The sequence below is a fragment of the Doryrhamphus excisus genome, linkage group LG1, assembly GCF_037039965.1.
Source record: "Doryrhamphus excisus strain RoL-2023G ecotype Guam linkage group LG1, RoL_Dexc_Guam_v1.1, whole genome shotgun sequence".
In the NCBI taxonomy this organism is placed as follows: Eukaryota; Metazoa; Chordata; class Actinopteri; order Syngnathiformes; family Syngnathidae; genus Doryrhamphus; species Doryrhamphus excisus.
The window spans coordinates 12,352,231-12,371,675 of NC_136357.1; the positions used below are offsets into that span (position 1 = coordinate 12,352,231).

General features: G+C 40.5%; 1 protein-coding gene across 6 annotated transcripts in view; it reads left to right on the forward strand.

The window, feature by feature from the left end:
• The window catches only part of magi2b (membrane associated guanylate kinase, WW and PDZ domain containing 2b), a 108,117-nt gene that overhangs the window by 32,618 nt on the left and 56,054 nt on the right, over positions 1-19,445 (forward strand). For all 6 annotated transcript variants that reach the window (XM_058076584.2, XM_058076582.2, XM_058076583.2 and 3 more), the window contains exons 3-4: positions 15,964-16,083; positions 18,423-18,647. In XM_058076584.2, the coding sequence (XP_057932567.2) occupies positions 15,964-16,083; positions 18,423-18,647 (345 nt within the window). The remainder of the gene's footprint in view (positions 1-15,963; positions 16,084-18,422; positions 18,648-19,445) is intronic.

The window sequence follows — 19,445 nt, forward strand, 5'->3', positions numbered from 1 at the left end:
CGTGGGATGGATTATCTCAGCAAAGCAGAAGTGCTCACTATCAAACATTTAGACAGATTTGTGTACAACATTTGAAAAAAATGGTAATATTGTTTATTCATTCATTTTCTACCGCTTTTCCTCACAAGAGTCGTGGGGGGTGCTGGAGCCTATCCCAGTTGTCTTAGGGCGAGAGGCGGGGTACACCTTGGACTGGTCGCCAGCCAATCACAGGGCACATATAGACAAACAACCATTCACACTCACATTCATACCTATGGACAATTTGGAGTCACCAATTAACCTAGCATGTTTTTGGAATGTGGGAGAAAACCCACGCATGCACGGGGAGAACATGCAAACTTCACACAGAGATGGCTGAGGGTGAAATTGAACCCTTGTGTCCTAGCTGTGAGGTCTGCGCACTAATCACTCGACCGCCGTGCCGCCCGTAATATTGTTTTTTTTTTTACATGAAAAATGGGAGCAAAAACAATAGTGTTGCGTTGATGTTTTTGTTGAGTGTGTGTATATGTACTATATAGTAATTTTTAATTCATCTATTAGCATAGAAAAAAAATTATTATTAAAATTATGATGTACTGTATAATTTGCTACATTTCACAAATTAACCTTAAATTATGCGATGCCCTCATTGCTCACAACAACACAATTTAAAGTGTCATTCAAACGTTCTGCTACTATTCAAGAGTCTAATGTTAGACAAATAGATTTTTAGAGTTTTGCGGTATATTTAAGTTTGATTGACATTCAGTTAATTTGCTGTTAATTCATACAAATATATATAATCCTGTCCTGTCATTGATCTTTCTGTTGATTAAATAATACCGTAAAAACGGTATGTGTAAGTCCAATGTTCTATTGGGAAATATCTAGCGCTTTAGTGGCTAAATCCTCCATGATGAATCTCCGAGCTGCTGCTATCTCTGTCTGTTGATGGGAAGGGCAGAGTACGATTTAGGAGCTTTAGGAGTTTTAAACAACAGTATTGTGGAAGGAAAAATGAAGAATATGCAGCACAGACGTTTTTGCTTTTATAACATCATAGCTGTTTTGTTTGGGATGGGGATGACTTTGTCCGAGTCTGCTACAAGGTTAAAGTCTAGTCAACCAGTCCAGGCAGTATTACTGTTGTCTATAAAACTGAGAGGAATCACATAGTTTTACTGAGGTTTCCAAATGCTTGTTCTAATAAAATGTGGTGTTAATAGGAGATGCAGAAGGTGATAATTCAGTGCATCACCGCAGGCATATACAGCTAGTTGTTAACCAATAACTTATTTGAACCTTTTTACTGTCTTTTTCTTGTTTATGTATGTAAAGTACTTCATGACACAAAAGGGTGAAAATGTGTGAGAACATGTACCCCTAGAGTGGATCAACAGACCTTGACCTTTTCCCTTGCCCGGACGTGGGTCAACAGGGCACCCATCTGGAACCAGGCCTGGAGGTGGAGCCCCATGGCACGCATCTGGTGGCCGGGTCTCCACCCATGGGCCTCGGATAGGCACAGCCTGATAAGATAAGACAACATTGGTCCCCCGCTCCAATGAGCTCACTCAAAGCAAGAAAGCCCCTCCTTTCTTGGCGGTCCGATCTTCGGCTGCAGAAACTGATTGTCACTTCTGGCCCCTTTTTGAAATCCCTAGAGCAGGGGTCTCAAACTCAATTTACCTGGGGGCCACTGGAGCTAGGGTCTGGGCAAGGCTGGGCCGCATCAGGTTTTCCCAAAAAAAAACAACGCATTTATTAAAAACAGAAAAATATACAAACTTTTTCAGTTTGTTTCACTTTGGTTCCGATTTTCTACAATAAAAGCTCTGATAAAACATTCCACTGTTCTCAAATATCTTAATTTTTATTTTTCTGCACAAAATAAGATGAAAAATAAATAAACAAATCAAGAATAAAGAAAATCAACCAATCAGTAATAAATAAATATAATAATAATAATAATAATAATAAAACGGCAAATAATAAAAACTTGAGAAACCACATATAGTTGGTGGGTAGACAAATTATTTTTTCAGATTTAAAATTAACAAAGCATTATTAGAGCCCTGTAGACATGACAAAACACGACGATAGTCACATTTATACTTTTTTATAACATATTGCGCAACTGCAGGGTCTTGAGACACATGCTAACTCGCAAACTAGAGAGCTAGCGACCTAAACGGTAGCCTTCAAGTTATTTCCTTTAAACTTAAATAGCCAAAAACTTACCACTTCCACACGCATAGGGAGGATAACTATTAACAGTTATTTAACCTTTAACATGAACATTAATAAAACGTAATAATTTTTTCTAGGTACATGATACCAGGGGTGCTCACACTTTTTCAGCATGCGAGCTACTTTTAAAATGACCGAGTCAAAATGATCTACCCACTACAAAAATGCACAACATCTATTTATTTTCAAATGTATTGAGGATTATTTGTACGTACAATGTATGTTGATGTACCTTACATAACCAAATGAGCCAATATTGCAAAACACACATAATTAACTATTAACATTTTTTGTAATTACCTGAGTTTACTTTGATGACTTGCACTGAATTGAATCAGCCAGGGATGCATAGTCCGGACAGTAGCTGCTGATAGCCAGGTTAGCCAGGCAAACGCACTTCGAAAAAGACATTGTGAAAAAAAAAGTCCACCTCCCATTCCGTATGGAAGTGATATGTTTTTGCCTTTTTACTTGGTCCAGCTCCTTCATTCATTTTAGTGACCATAAACTTTAACGAGGGCTTAAAATCTGACGCAATTCGCCGACTAGCTTAGCACTTTGCATCGTTGTTTACACATGAGCGGTGACCTAAAGGTCAAAATTCAGTTGTCATCTGACTGGTTGTCCTGTATGTCATCAAGTAACGGGGTTGGATGATAGGCTGACATGGTAAGTTCTGCTGCACTTAGAGACGTTGTTTGATTTGATTGGTCAACCGAAGGGCAACATTCAGTTGTCATCTGAATGGCTGCCCTGTATATCAATCAATCAAGCATTGATGCTAGGATGATATTTTTTTAATGTCACGCCGCGATCGACCAGCGATCGACCAGTGAGCACCCCTGCCATACAGCATCCATATCAAACTTGCGCGGGTCACACTAACATTAAACTTTCCTATCAAGGCGGGGGCCTCAAACTAGTGTACTGCGGGCCACATTTGGCCCGTTGGGGTCTTCAACGCAGAGACAGTGAGACCTGGAGAGGCGTCAATGGGAGGAACGGCCCCCCTGATCTGAACCCAAGTGGCGCTTAGTTGTCCATAAAGAACACCAGGTTCAAGCACAAGGGTGTCCACATTCTCTTTATGGTCGTGTCATTGAACTTGCAGCCATACCTTTTAGATACCCAGGTGAAGAGAGGGGCGGAGCGGTCAACTTATAACCACCTGCCAGTCAGACTTGGCAGGCCCAAACGCATTGTGAGGGTCTACTGGGAAGGTCTGGCAGAGTCCAATGTTGGAAGTTTAAACTCCCACAAACTGGTAGGGGACTGACAAGCACAAAATTTGAAATTGAGCAATATTAGTTGAAATCCATCATTGTAGGGGCGGGCCTGGACTTGGCAAGTACATTGACCATTTGTATAATGATTATAATACTCTGAAGGTATTTGTATTACATGTATGCTCGCATGTCCTTCAAAGCACAACCCGTAGGGGGTGGACACAAATGTCATTTATATTCATACACACGACTTCCATATCGGATCGGTCGAGGCCAGGGTTAACAACGACCGCCATCGGTGCTGTTCACCTCCAGGGTTAAGACAGGGTTGGATAGAACCTGAAGGGAAAAGCCAAAAAAGAGAAAGAAGAAGAAAAGGACCACATCACAGTAAGGCGATCATCAGTGCATCAGTGCATCAAACACAGGCTACAGTTAATTAAGTTATGACCTCTTTTGTCATTTAAAATGCAATCAACAATGTAATTCGGGCTGACTTTATTATTAGAAGCTTGATTGTTTTGTCTTTTATTAACTTTTATGGTGCATAGCAATGTCATAAACAACTGGCCCACGTGCTTTAAAGTATGTACATTGTGGTCATGTACAACCATGCACAGTTTTGTCCGCATCATTCAGTTTTTATTGTGATGGTACCACCACCAATATGTTTTCCAATGTGCTGCTGAAGAGTCACAGCTTATTTTTTAGTGAGAGTGATGTTTGTGCAAGCAGACAGACACCGACCGTCTCAACACGGGGCCAAGAACAGTGCCTCCAAAAGGAACACAACATTCATGTCTGATGGATGACTTCCTAGTGGAGCTACCAACTTCTCCCACTTCCCATCTGCCTTTGATTCCTTGCCTTTGTGTCATTGTTGCCTTTTAGAATTATTCCTGGTGGCATCTTAAATTTTTTTTTTTAATGTGAGTAAGTCTCAGCCAACGGTTGTTCATGCGATTGTTGAATTGCAATGCTGAGAGGATAAGCCTAATTTTGTGTGATGATTGTGTATCTGTGTAAATGCTGAAAACAAACTCATTCATTCATTAATTTTCTACCGCTTTTTCCTCACGAGGGTCGCGGGGGGTGCTGGAGCCTATCACAGCTGTCTTCGGGCGAGAGGCGGGGTACACCCTGGACTGGTTGCCAGCCAATCACAGGGCACATATAGACAAACAACCATTCACACTCACATTCATACCTATGGACAATCACCAATTAACCTAGCATGTTTTTGGAATGTGGGAGGAAACCGGAGTACCCGGAGAAAACCCACGCATGCACAGGGAGAACATTCAAACTCCACACAGAGATTGCCGAGGGTGGAATTGAACCCTGGTCTCCTAGCTGTGAGGTCTGCGCGCTAACCACTCGACCGCCTGACAACAAACTGTGACTGCCTAATATGTATTTTTTTCCCTACAGTGTCACACTGATGATTCTGTGTGTTGACTTTTAATCGGCTGAGCTGATGAATGTATAATGCTACGACACACTAGTGTGTCTAGGTACTGCTTGTTCTTCTCTTTCTGTGTGAGTAAAGGAATGTCGATCATTCCTGAGGGAGTGGCTGCTTGAAAGGGTGATTTGCCTGCTGGCGTTGTCTTGTTAAAGATGGCTCGCATGCTTTGATGTGCTTGTGCGCTCCCTGCAGAGTGATTGGCACTTCGGATCATTGTTGTCGCTCCTCATAGGAAAGAAACTGCAACTGAAATTTATGACGGAATATTTAACATGATTGATCATGACAAAGTTTTGGTCAAGGGCTGTTTGTGTAAGAGCAGCAGTTTCCATCGGGTTCCCCCTGCAGTTGACAATTGGTAATTAGCTTTTGATAAACTACAGTGGAACCTCGGTTAGCTTACACAGCGGTTGTCGTATTTTGGGGTTTTAGAATGTGTATGTGTTAGAACTAGGGCTGCAGCTATTGAATATTTTAGAAATATAGTTTTGTACCGAACATTTTTGATGAATCGAGTAATCAGGAAAACATAGGTTTGCTTGTTTAATGAGAAAGAATAAATTCACACAAAAAATAAAACATTTCACTTTCAAGTAATGAAGGACTAGTTTTTTGAATTATTATTTTCTGCTGTTATTACAGAAAATCGCAACTTTTATTTAAGTATCTATATATATTTTTATATTTTTTATAGTTATATTTTTGTATCTATTTATATATTTTTTATTTATTTTAGTATTATGTATCTCTTTTTTATTTTTTAAAGAAAACCAAACAATACTTAGATGGAGGTTGAGAGTTACCCAAGTCTTGTTGGTAAAAGATCATTCATTAGTTCAGGCTTAGCAACCATTAAAGATACAATAAACACAAACAATAAAAAAAACAGGCCAAATGAAGGTAAGTCAACAAAATGACACCACTAGTCACTCAGTCACGCAATAATAAATAAACAAAACAAGTCAATGAGAAAAATACATATATCGCAATGGCGTTCATGGCTTCAAATACGATGAGTGGCACTGGCGAAAGGTGTGTGCATCTGACCGCATAGTTGTTTTATCCATCAGCCACACCAGCAACTACTGAGATTTTATTGTTGGTGCGGCGGTAGAGCGCGGCGTTGAAACTGATACACATCACGGTGTTTCCCAATTGCTGTGCAACCACATTTTCTGTCTGTTCTTTATAATTACACTTTTCCTCATCTTCCGTTGTCTTGCCTTTTCTTCTCACCGCATCTTCAAACGGCCGCTTTCTTCTTTGTCCTCTGCGTGGGTGACATAGGCACATTTGTGACGAAACATGAAAAATATCCACGACTACCTTTTGTATTCAAATTTTCATACGAATAATCGATGCAGCTCTAGTAAGAACCAATCTTGCCCAAATTTTAAAGACCTTTTCTTATCAGTCTCCTATAGTTGTGTACCTAATTTGGTGGCGATTCGGCAAAATACCCTCAAGTTATAGTGGATATTTTTTTTGTTTTGAGGTGTGTGAGAAGCTTTGAGTCAAACTATACTTTAATAAGGTATGGTGAAATTGTCAGAAAAATAATAGCAGGCAAAATAGTGTCTTTATATGTTTTGACAAATGTTCACCCTTTTGCGTGCAGCGGTTCAAGTGTAGTACAGTTAGTTTACACAAACATACATGCACCACACCGTCTTTGTGTGTATGTGGATTGATTATAACGCTCAATGTCATCCTGCGTCACTCAGCACTGCAGACTAATAACAGCGCTTTTCAGCTTATCAGGCCTGATTTCCATCACCACAGGAAACACCTCAGTGGAGGAGTGATCAATGTCACCCTGAAACATAGAGGCAATTTTAAACTAGGCTGCTAATATGCACATGTGCACACGTTACATCACCTCTTGTTAAATAAATATATTCACTATACAGTAGACAAACCTGCCAAGAGACATCTTACCCTTCTGAAGCCTTCTCAGTTTTAAATTAGTGTGTGCAGTAAGACACATATTGTTTTTATATAATGTCATACAGGGCTCTACATTAAAACAAAAATGACTTGCCCATGGGGAATCCTTAAGGTGAGAACTACTTGCCCGAACTTGCCCCATGTAAAATAAGAAGACTGCCATAATGCTATCATATATCAATATATACTGATAATTCATCAGATAATAGTACTGATGCATTGTATTTGGAGGAATGTCTGAAAAAATGTAGAGATGTATGTTAACATGGCATGCCATACTACCTTACACATGGTAGTCGTAGTAAGCAGTGATATTTATAAGTTGTGCACCACAATGAAACATTATTGAATAGACACATTTGTGTACTAGTAAAGTGTTTTTAATCCAGAAAAAAATGCTCAATGGTCAAACAATAATTTGTGAAGCAAAGGTGAGAAAAATACACAGAGAAATGGAAGTGCTAGATTTTGTAGCTTGTGCAAAATCAGCACTTGGTATTGGATCTAATCGGTGGTGTTTCATTGTGACCACTTCAAATTGTCACAGCAATGTGATTCACTCACCTGTGCCATCATTTGATTGGCTGCCGCTAATAAAATACTTGTTTAGGAGGCACTGGTTCATCACTTTTTGCTGTTTTTCTTCAGAAGTTGTTGAAGAATTAGACGATGTTGGCAGTGACGCCATGGTGGATGTTTTCCTAGTCAAACGATCGCTGATTGGTTGATCGTGAACAAGAACGGGTGTGGGTAAAATGCGGACTGCGGTTTAAATAAACGATTCTGATTGGTCCATTTCAAGATTTGCAAGGATTGGTTTGCAAATTACCACCGAAATTACGCAGTCCGTAATTTAAACAAGAACCGCTTTAAAAAAAAAAAAACTCTTGGCAGTACGGCATGCTAAAGTGCACTTGCCTGACGGGAATATCACTGATTAGATTTACTTGGCCAAATTTTGTTTTAACTTGCCCCGGGCCATCGGTACATCGTTATTGTCGAGCCCTGTCATAATATAATATATTTAATAATACGTATATCAAAGAAGGAGTAGGGGTACATGTCTGACGGCTTATGCGACTGTGAAAAGTTTGGGAACCACTGTGTTATACCCAAGCAGTTTTTAAGTTGTGGTGTCAGGAAGAAAGACAAACATAACAGTGAGCACACACCTCCCAAAGAGTGACAGCTTTATATTCAAGCTCATCAACAGCAACAAGGACATACTGTATATATCGCTACTAAAACACACTTGTGTTTTAGTGGATACCACAACATCTCCATAAAGCCTTTAACAACTCCCTGTCCTCTGCAAATATGTTCATAAACCCGACTCAAGTCATTTTCCACCACGAGCTCATAAAGCAAGTCACTCTTTTTTTTTTTACAAAGGTCTTCATCTGCTTCACTGGCGCTCCATCTTGAGGACAGTGATATGCTATTAGCTCTCAAGCTCAGTATTGACCAACCTTCCATCCCCACATCACACTCGCATTGCTGATGACAGCACGACAGTATCCACGGTGGCCGACCATCCCCCAACGCTCCAGTCATTTATACTGCAGAGGTGACACCCAACTGGCCAAGATCCTCCTTTGGACTAGCCCTCGCCATCTGAGTGGAAGCTGCCTACTGAAACATGATGATGGCGATTGCTCCACACTAACCATGCGTGAACTCTCCCTTCTGAAGGTGTTGTAGTAATTGATTGATGGAGGGTGCAGCCGCTTGTGGACCAGAAGTAACACTGTGGACACAATGAGGCATTGTGGATGGATAGGCTCAAACTAATCTAACACAAACATGTTTTAAAGTGGACGCTTTTGAGGACAATGGTGTTACCAATTTTAGTCCAAACGTGGTCAAACATGACAATAGGAATGACCCCTATACATCCATCCATCTATCTTCTATGCCGCTTATCCTCACTACAGTCGCGGGTATGCTGGAGCCTATCCCAGCTGTCTTCGGGTGAGAGGTGGGGTACACCCTGGACTGGTCGCCAGCCAATCACAGGGCACATATAGACAAACAACCATTCACACTCACATTCATACCTATGGACAATTTGAGTCGCCAATTAGCTTAACATGCATGTTTTTGGAATGTGGGAGGAAACCGGAGTACCCACGCATGCACAAGGAGAACATGCAAACTCCACACAGAGATGCCCAACAGAGATTGGGATAGGCTCCAGCATACCCCTGTGACGCTAGTGAGGATAAGTGGTATAGAAAATGGATGAATGGATGATTTAGTCTTAATGCCACAAGCTAATCCTGCCTAAATAACACATTTTCCTGGAGTCCTGCTATGCTCGATATTAGCTTTCTTATCAATATCCGATATCCATTAATCTCCACACACAGATTAATCGAATCCAGGTCTTCCCAATCTCCTGACTGTGTGGCCTACATGCTGACTCCGAGCTAACAAGGTGTAATCTGATTGGTCCGAGCAGCCCTTTGTTCCGTCGAGGCTCGAACCAGGGTTTGCAGAATTACAGTTGAGAGGTTAATCAACGTTTGTCAGCACAGCTGCACCAGCTGGCGTTCATTACACAAGGAGTTCCATGAGTTCTGCTAAAGGTGTTGTTATAATTGATTGATGTTCAGTGCAGCATAAGAGCATAGTACACAACAATTAAAAGACAATATTTAACAGTAAATCCTCAAACGTATCCAGAATAAGGAGAAATCCTGCTTCGGAGCCCCATGGGAGAATTAAGAATACACACAATGGAGGTTTGGAGGATTTGCTGACATAATTACACATTGTTTTGAAAGTGTCACAATTCATGCAAAAATATATAATTTAATTATACCTTAGTGTCAAGGCACCAGCATCAGCATCAGTGATGAAAACTGGATTTTCCCCCAGTAGAAGTGGGGGAGGGGGGTGTACCGGGTTATTTGCTCTTCCCTAAACTGCACAAATGTGTTCATTGTTATTGCTGCTGGCGCTGCAGTTATCTCTTGTCTCTGAATAAGATCCAACTTGACTTCTGGCTTCCATGGCTTGCAACAAATCAAAGTTCACTTCCGGGTCATAAGCCTTGGATCATATCAACGTTGAACAAATGGGCAATCGCCCGTTATGTTTTTTGTCAATTTTTCAACTGTGCACAAAAAATCTGGAAAACGTTCTTTTTTTGTTTGAGGTCTGGAAAAAAAATTATGAAAAAAATGTATTTCATTCTTTTAGTTTTGGTTTTATTTTAAGAAATAAGAATAAACAAATAATACACAGATTGATAATGACATGGGTTAGAGCATTGAGCCATGCGGGACTCCAGAAGCCATTGTGAATTTATAGTCTTAAAGGAAAACTGCACTTGAAAATTTTGCCCATCATCCACAATCCTTATGTGAAACATTTATTTCCCTTTTCTGTGCATTCTAACGAGAGAAAATTAGTTAGTATGAGCTAGCTAACAATGCACATCATTGGGGGTTACTTATTTTGACTACAAAGGTTTTATCGTTTGATATACGTACGTACATGCTTTATATGCTCCATATACATGGATTGTGAATGATGGGAAAATTTCCAAAAAAAGTGCAGTTTTCCTTTAAAATAAACTGCTGTTTAGTGTATTTCTATGGTAATACATATTTGAGGTAGGTGTTTCAAAGGTTTTTAAAGTATAGTATAGACCGCTTGGGTCTATACTGCATGTGTGTGCTCAGTCTGGTCATGCACAGACGTGTACATTTTCAACACAATTTCCACCAAAAATGGTTGTAAACACCATCACAGAAATTATGTGACTGTGAAAAATGTCAGATTTTCATAACCCACCAAAATGTTTGCTCCAATCTCTCAATCTCGTTGCCACAGCATGAGTGCGTTGCCAAGCTGTGGCGAGTTGTCATGACAGCAGACGCTCCTGTCAGTGTCGTCATGCTGCGCCGCTGCACTTTGGAGTGCAAATGAGGAAGCGCGTGTGCTCGTATGTTTGAGCTTTCCCTTTGCTGCAGACCTGCTCTCACACTTTTAATATCTGCTGGCCAAGGAGGAAGAAAAGAGGCTGGCAGAGTTGCTTGTGCGAGTTTTTTTTTTTTTTTAAGAGGACAATGCAAGCAGACAGGACGTGGAATCAGTTGTCCTCATGCGAGTCTTGGTCAAATTTGATAACAATCACACAGGAATAGGATATCTGCAGAGTAAGTGGACAGATATACCCATCTGACTATATCCTGTCATTGCAAGCCAGGTATCATTGGAGTACACAGATTGATGAGGTATACACATACTCTTCTACCAAAACCACAATGGAAGCTCATTGCCATTTTCACAGATGGCCTTCTCTCCTGGTGTCCCACAAGGTTCAGTACTAGGGCCTGTGTCATTGGCTTTGGAGTCCAGTAAGTTGTTACCACTGTTACTTTTTGGAATGGAATAGAATGGCCTTTATTGTCATTATACAAGATGTACGAGATTGGAGAGCTTCTCTTTTCAGTGCAGTAGTCAAGTTTAAAAAGAAAAAAAGTATATAAAAGTATAGTAAAAAGATAATTTAACAAGATATATACAAGATAGGGCGGCACGGCGGTCTAGTGGTTAGACCTCACAGCTAGGAGACCAGGGTTCAATTCCACCCTCGGGCATCTCTGTGTGGAGTTTGCATGTTCTCCCCGTGCATGCGTGGGTTTTCTCCGGGTACTCCGGTTTCCTCCCACATTCCAAAAACATGCTAGGTTAATTGATGACTCCAAATTGTCCATAGGTATGAATGTGAGTGTGAATGGTTGTTTGTCTATATGTGCCCTGTGATTGGCTGGCGACCAGTCCAGAGTGTACCCCGCCTCTCGCCCGAAGACAGCTGGGATAGGCTCCAGCACCCCCCGCGACCCTCGTGAGGAAAAAGCAGTAGAAAATGAATGAATGAATATACAAGATATATCCAAAATATACACATCGTATTGCACAGGAGCATATGCAGGAGCAGATATATTTATTTTAGTGCAATGATAAATGGGTCATAGTGCAAATAATGACTGGTGTATACAGATGAGTAAAGTCACATATGAGTGTATTGTAATGGGTTTTCCTGCTTTTTTGATCCACAACACTTTATCTCTCCTTTTGACATGGGTCACCTAAATATATGGTATGTGCTCCAATTAACGCCACTTTTCAGTTACATAATGTATATAACATAATATACATATAAGATCTTTATGGTCACTTTTTATTATTATTATTGAACAATATGAGGATCAGCATGCATTTTTATTTTTAACCACCCAATTGCCTGTTGACTACAAAAGCAAATGACCGCCGGGGTATCAAAAAACACTGGGGGGCTTTTATTGGGGGTGGTGGTACTAGACAAATTCAATTGATTATGCGCTCGAGAATTGTTGCTTCTGGGCTTTCATCATGGAAAATAAGTAATGTCTGCAAAGGCGACACAAGCCTAGTCATGATTTACTGTGGGTCTTTAGATCCCCCTTTCAGTTCAGTTGGGTAGCCTGAAATACTAAAAGCACAACAAACAACTGCCTGCATTGGGATACAAGACACATATATCATGCTTGGTGCATTAATCCCAGAGGACGGTTATGCTTAACAAATCCTCAAATCCTGCATCCGCCTCATTCCCTCATTCATTTTTATAGATCCAGAGCTCCCTGTGCACTGAAATATAGTACATGAGTGGAACAAAACACTCCTAATATGTCATATGAAGCTGAAAGCGTGTGTAACCAGTTTTACTCGACCGTGTCAACATTGTATCCCCCTGTCATCCTCTGCTACCTCAACAGTCATGAGGGAGGAAATATCCAAGCACTGTGCATGTGTGTGTGTGTGTCGACTATGAATCTTCTGACCAGCAAAACACACACACACACACACTTTTTATTATGATAATCAGTCCATCGATAGTCTATTTTTAGCTTTGCATCCCCTCACTGCTTCCTGCGCGTTCTGGCTTCCTGTCTGATTATACAAATATTTCTCATGCGTGAACGTTATGCTGCAGAGGAGGCACTGCAAGGTGAAGCTTCTTCTTTCTATTATTTAGCAAAAGGTCTTTTGTCCTGCTGCCGTCTGACGCCCAGCTGAGCTATTTCAGTGCGTTGGCTATTTTGGCTTCACTTCCAAATGGACTTTCCTTGTTCCGTTCCTGTGTTGCATCTTACTCACACACACCCACTAGTTTTAGTTTGAATGCCCTCCTTCCTCCTCCTGAAGCTTTTCCACATTATTATACATTTAAGCCTGCACCCTCTCACAGTGTCACCTCGGAGATTTTTGGCTGGTACAGCAGAGAACATTTCTTGGCATGCAGCCGACTTTAGCCTTTATTAGCAAGAGCATGACATCCAATCAATAGCCAGCGGTTCTTTTGGCTCCTCTGTGCAGTTTCACAACATTTTTTTTTTTTTTTTTACATTTGTACAAGTCCGGCTTGTTTATTGAAGTTCTCTGCATAGAAACTGGTGAGGTTTGCGTGATTAAAAAGAAAAAAAGAACAAAACACAAAGTGAACATTTTAACACTCTGTCTCAATGCTCCATCAATTATGAATTGCGATTACAGTGAATCCCAGCACACGATTCAGCATTCACAACACAGCAGATGTTTGGTCAAATAGTTAATTCAGCTATGTGTCAGAAATAGACATTTTTTTGTGTGTATATTTTGACTTTATTCTTGTAAAATTACACCGGCTTTTTGCATTTGTGCTGCTCTTGTTTTTTTTCTACCAATTAATTCCAAAGTGTTCTTGTCAATGTTATTCTCATAATTAGGACTTTAATCCCATATCTTGACTTTATTCTCATAACATTAGAATATTTATCTGCAACTGAATGGTAATTTCATCGTTTTATTTGTGTCTCATATTCGGTCTTTGTAAAAATGTCTTCCATCTTTATGTGACTGAGATGACGTTATTTTTTTTTTGTTAATTTTTTTATTTTAATATTTTTATTTTTGTAAAATTATTCCTTTTTTGCTGTATTTTTATTTAGTTAAATTATATTTTTAGAATGTTTTGCAGAACAAATGCAATCCTGAATTCACCCTGTCCAGTTACTTTATGCCTATTTTATTGTCATAGTATTATTATTTATTCTTTTCGGTGTGGTTTCTTTGTAATGTAGTACAACTTTTTCCTCAACTAAAACTACTGTAAATGCCAAAATCACCTCTATTCAGTTAACCTCCAAGATTGCCATAGTCACCGGTTGCAAGGTCTACAGGAGCAAATACCCGCTGGTTATGGATTTGTATTTCTTTGTACCAAAAATGTGTAACAAAGGAAAAAAAAGCAGTAATATAAAACCTCCTTTGGCATTCTCAAGGCCTAAACTGTCAATCCGTCTCTCTCCTTCTTGGAGTGTCTGAACAGGGAAGCAGTGGGAGAGGAGGCCATGAGCGGGTCATCAGTATTCTGGCCTACTCGAGTGTGGGCAGCAGAATAATTTGATTGTGATCCTCCAGATCAATAGCTCTGTGTTTACCCAATGCGGGCAGGAAGGGGGGGGGGGGGGGCACACAAGATACATTTTTATTTTCTCTTGTAACACACTAAAGTTTAATGTACTTGGTTCCACTGCACTAATATTACAGGGGTCTTTGTATATAAGAGCTGGGTTGGATTTATATTATATTACGGTGTCATTCAATAAAATACTGCGGCTATTTGGTGTCTGGCGAAGGGGAAATATGGAGTGAGGCAACTGAGCAATTACACAAACTGTAGTTTTTTTAACCAAAAAACTGTAAGTTGCCACGGAAAATATGAAAACATGATCATTACTGTATGTAACATATATAGCATCTAAGACAGGGATCTCAAAGTCAATTTACTTGGGGGCTACTGGAGCTAGGGTCTGGGTGAGGCTGGGCCGCATCAGGTTTTCAAAAAAAAAAAAAAAACACTTTTTCAGTGTTTTGATCTCAGTCATGGATGATGAGAGAAAAAGCAAAACAGGTTCGCTTGCGTACGGGCAGGGCAAAATCGCGTAAATTGTGTGTGCGGTGTGCACGCAGCTTTGAGCTGTCATGTCTGGGTTCATGAAACCATATGGCATCCATATCAAACTAGACGGGGGCCTCAAACAAGCATCCTGCGGGCCGCATTTGGCCCGCGGGCCGCTAGTTTGAGACCCCTGGTCTAAGATATTTAACCGAGCAGGCAGTTTTATCAGAACTGTGCAATGACAAGGCTACTCCCGTTTTCTACGTCTGCTTGATATGATTGCCCTCTAAATGATATCACTCACACAACTTTCATCTATGCAACCCTTAGCATATATATATTTTTTTATATATTATTAGCATTGTATCACACCACCAAATAATGCTCTGCTTCAGAATGTCACCGACATGTTGGAATTGACGTATCTCCTCGATGACCCGCTGCTCCATAGTGTTGCCAGCACTCGTGCAGCCCCAGTCCATGACCACCATTACTGAGTATTGTCTTGTATAGTAAATCTATACTGCTATACAAGCTGTACACTGACTACTCTAAAGATATTGTCCCGTGAGAACTAGTCTAAACATTCTTTTTGAAATATGAATGGCTGTATTTACTTTTTGTGAGATAGTGTGCCAGGACACACTAACTTTTCCTCCACATTTAGTCATTGTGGGCTAAATGTCTCACACTCGTATCAACTTTGCTTGAACAGCATGGGCCCGGGTTCTGACAAAATCCGTGTGCACACATACCGGGCCAGTCACCTGTTTTATGTGGACTTCACTGAGACGGAATCCAAAGATGACTTGGCCGAAGCGCAAACACGAGCACCTCATTAGGCCCCATCACAGAGCCCCGCTGATGGAGATCTCCAGAGCAGGTTCTTAATTGCTCTGTGCTAAATGTGTTGCCTCTACAATGTGTGCTGCGGAAGGAGCTTTGATATATGCAAAAAAAACTATTGATGGAGTCTCTGGAAGTAAAAGATGGCGGCGTCTCTTACTGTCACTCACTCAAGTGTATGAATGGATTTGACTGTCGCGTCACATGAAAACGTTGCTGACTCAGCCACTTGTGTAGTTTCCTCTCCTTTTTTTCCAATTTCTTCTCAAGAGGCTCTTCTGACCTTCTCCATCTTCTTTTTCCAGGTACCACCAGGCAGCCCAAGGAGGGGGAGGTGCCTGGGGTGGACTACAACTTTGTGACTGTGGAACGTTTTATGGAATTGGAGCAAAGCGGAGCCTTGCTAGAGAGTGGAACCTATGAAGGTGAGCGATAGGAAATTTCACAGTTTTGTTTTGTTACAGTCTCAGTACTCAATTGTATTCTTTGCGGAATGAAACCGGCTTTTTGTCTGTGACGTTATCTGCATTTATTTTCCTGTCTAATTCATTCTTTAGTTCAATTTCATATTTTTGTGTTTTATTAATTTAGTGAGGTTAAAAATTTAGTGGCACGGCGGACGAGTGGTTAGCACGCAGACCTCACAGCTAGGAGACCAGGGTTCAATTCCACCCTCGGCCATCTCTGTGTAGAGTTTGCTTGTTCTCCCGTGCATGCGTGGGTTTTGTCCGGGTACTCCGGTTTCCTCCCACATTCCAAAAACTTGCTAGGTTAATTGGCAACTCCAAATTGTCCATAGGTATGAATGTGAGTGTGAATGGTTGTTTGTCTATATTTGCCCTGTGATTGGCTGGCGACCAGTCCTCTTGCCCGAAAACAGCTGGGATAGGCTCCAGCACCCCCCGTGACCCTCGTGAGGAAAAAGCGGTAGAAAATGAATGAATGAATGAAAAATTTAGTGACGGTAAAATTTAAATGAAATTGATTGGAGTCATCCTCATGTTCTCCTTTCTCCAATTATTTTTTAAATTATTATTATTATTAGGACTGTCTGTGACTAACTATTTTCACAGTCTCATCAGTAATCTGATTAGTTAGATTTTGTCCACAGTTGACTAATAGTCGACTGCTGCTGCTGCTTTCTTGAGCTAACGGTGATCCCGACAAACAGATTTTAATTGTGACTTTTTCACCTCAAAGAAACTTAAAAATACTTAACAAATAAACATGGTCAAAGCTAAATAGCTGGCAAGACAAGTGAGTAGCAAGATAATTATGTCTTGCCTACAGTCAAGCATGGTGGTAGTGTCATGGTCTTGAGGGTACACGAGTGCTGCCGACACTGTGGGAACAAAAATGAAATTCCTAAAAGATTTCCAACTGTGTACTGTGATGTACTGTGACACACTGGTTGTCTGATCAACTACTTTGCAGCATTGCCATGCTTGATTATAAAGACTTAACAGCAGGCAGTCAGATGTGGATACAATATGCATGTTTTTCATCTTCCTCCAGATAATTTGCAGATGTTTTCTTATTGCCTAAGAACGTAACAGCAGGTTCCTGCTCCGCTAAAACTGCTGTGCTGTGACCCGAGGGACAGTTCAGTCACAAAGCAGGTGTGGTAGAACAGGACAAGTCCATCCGAAGTGTGTGATGTGTGTGTGTGTGTGTGTGTTTCGGAGTTGGGTTGGAGCAGCTGTTCCTGATGTGGTACAAAGGCTTGAGGCCACTGATGTTCATCGCTGTGTGGTTTGGAGCTGCTGGTTTGTGGTAATATTTCATTTCACTTCTCATGCCATGTCAACTTTACAGCATAAATAATAAACAATGATGCCTTTTTTACACCCTCTTTTAGAGGAAGACATATGCCTCTATTATGACTTGTGACTTCTTTAATTTAGCGGTCGTGCAAGTGTCACATTTCTGTAAAGCCAAATTAAAGTTGTGCTGTTCTACTAGTAGGTGACTCAAATTGTATAGTGGCGAAGGCGTTGGATGAGGAGGGGGTGTGAGTGCAATGCGTATGTGTGTCTTTGGATGCATGAGTAAGTGGCCAGAGAGGTTCCCCCTGTCAGGCCCCCCAATCTTTAGGCCATTTTTAGACCTCTTTTGACCTCTTTAGACCTATTTTTGCCTTGTGCATGAAAGCGTAAAAGTGGTATATATACGTTTTCAGGTTGGAAAAACTTGTAAAATTGCAAATAAATACATTGATCAATTGTCAGCCCTAATTTAATTTTACTAAGTGTCACAAACATAAAAAAATAAGAAATCAGGAAGTGGGCAAATACTTTTTAACACCACTGTATATATAATGTATAGATGTAATAGTTCAAGAATTCAACAGTAATTGTTAACAGTAGGACAGAAAAAGTGAGTAAAGTTACATAAAGCATGCAAAAATGTGGTGCATGGGCCAAGGAAGAATACTTTTTTTGAAAAGTCTATGATCTACGGTACCCATGATGTCATTGGATATTCATATCACCTTGTACTTCGGTATGTGACAAAAATTATAATAATAATAATAATTTAAAAAACAAATTATAATATCAGAAAGTCAGGAAGGGAACAAATGTAACAGTTACTGATTGTAAAAGTACCAGATGGAGGGGTAGGATTTAATAAGCTTTGCTTCTTCCTACTCCTTTTGGACATGTGGAACTGTGAACTGATTATGTGATGCACTCAATTGTAATCTGATGCTTGTTGAAATGAAATTAAACAGTAAGTCATACTGTGTGTCTCTCTGCCCCTTCAGATAACTTCTACGGGACACCCAAGCCTCCAGCAGAACCGTCCCCAGCAGCCCCTCCCCTTAATGTGAGTGAGGCCCTGCTGCCCGGAGCCCGGCCCAGTGCCCAGGGCAAGAGGAAGAGGAACCAGTCAGTAAGCAACATGGAGCAGCGTGCCAGCTTGGAGCCCCCAGAGGAGGAGGAAGAGGAGAGCCCCGTCGTCAATGGCAACGGAGTGGCCATTACGCCAGGTAGGACGGGCACTTGATTCAGGATACCTGTACTGCCAAATGCACCGGTTCCACACCATGTAGTATAGTGGAAACACCAATGTTGAAAAAATACAAAAGTGACACCAAAACATTGAACATTTACAAATGTTGCTTTTTCTTTTCCTTTTTTAATTTTTTTGTGCTGCCACCACAGAAAGGTAGTGTTGATGGCAGGAAAAAAAATGTATGATAACCACTCAACCAAAAGAATTGATATTTTAGTGACGCAGAGGTAGAATAGTGTGGCCTGCATATCCATAGGTATGAATGTGAGTGTGAATGGTTGTTTGTCTATATGTGCCCTGTGATTGGCTGGCGACCAGTCCAGGGTGTACCCCGCCTCTCGCCCGAAGTCAGCTGGGATAGACTCCAGCACACCCGCGACCCTCGTGAGGATGAGCGGTAGAAAATGAATGACTTACGGTACAGTACAGTACAATTCTAAACACACTGCGAAATACAACCACGATAATAAACATATGGGTAACCTTTTTTGGTAATGACGATTGACGATGGCATTGTCGATTAAAATAATATAAAGTTACTAGGCACAAACATTTTGGGGGGTAAAATGACTTAAAATTTGACTTTTACATACATTAACATTACATTAAATACATTAAGAGAAATATGCTGTAGAAGTATAGCATTAATTAAAAAAACAATTTAAAATGAAACTAAATAAAACATAATTAATTAAGGGGTTAATTATTAATTAAGTAAAATTTGGAAATAAATGCAATACAAAGAAAAAACATATACTGTGCTAGTATATAT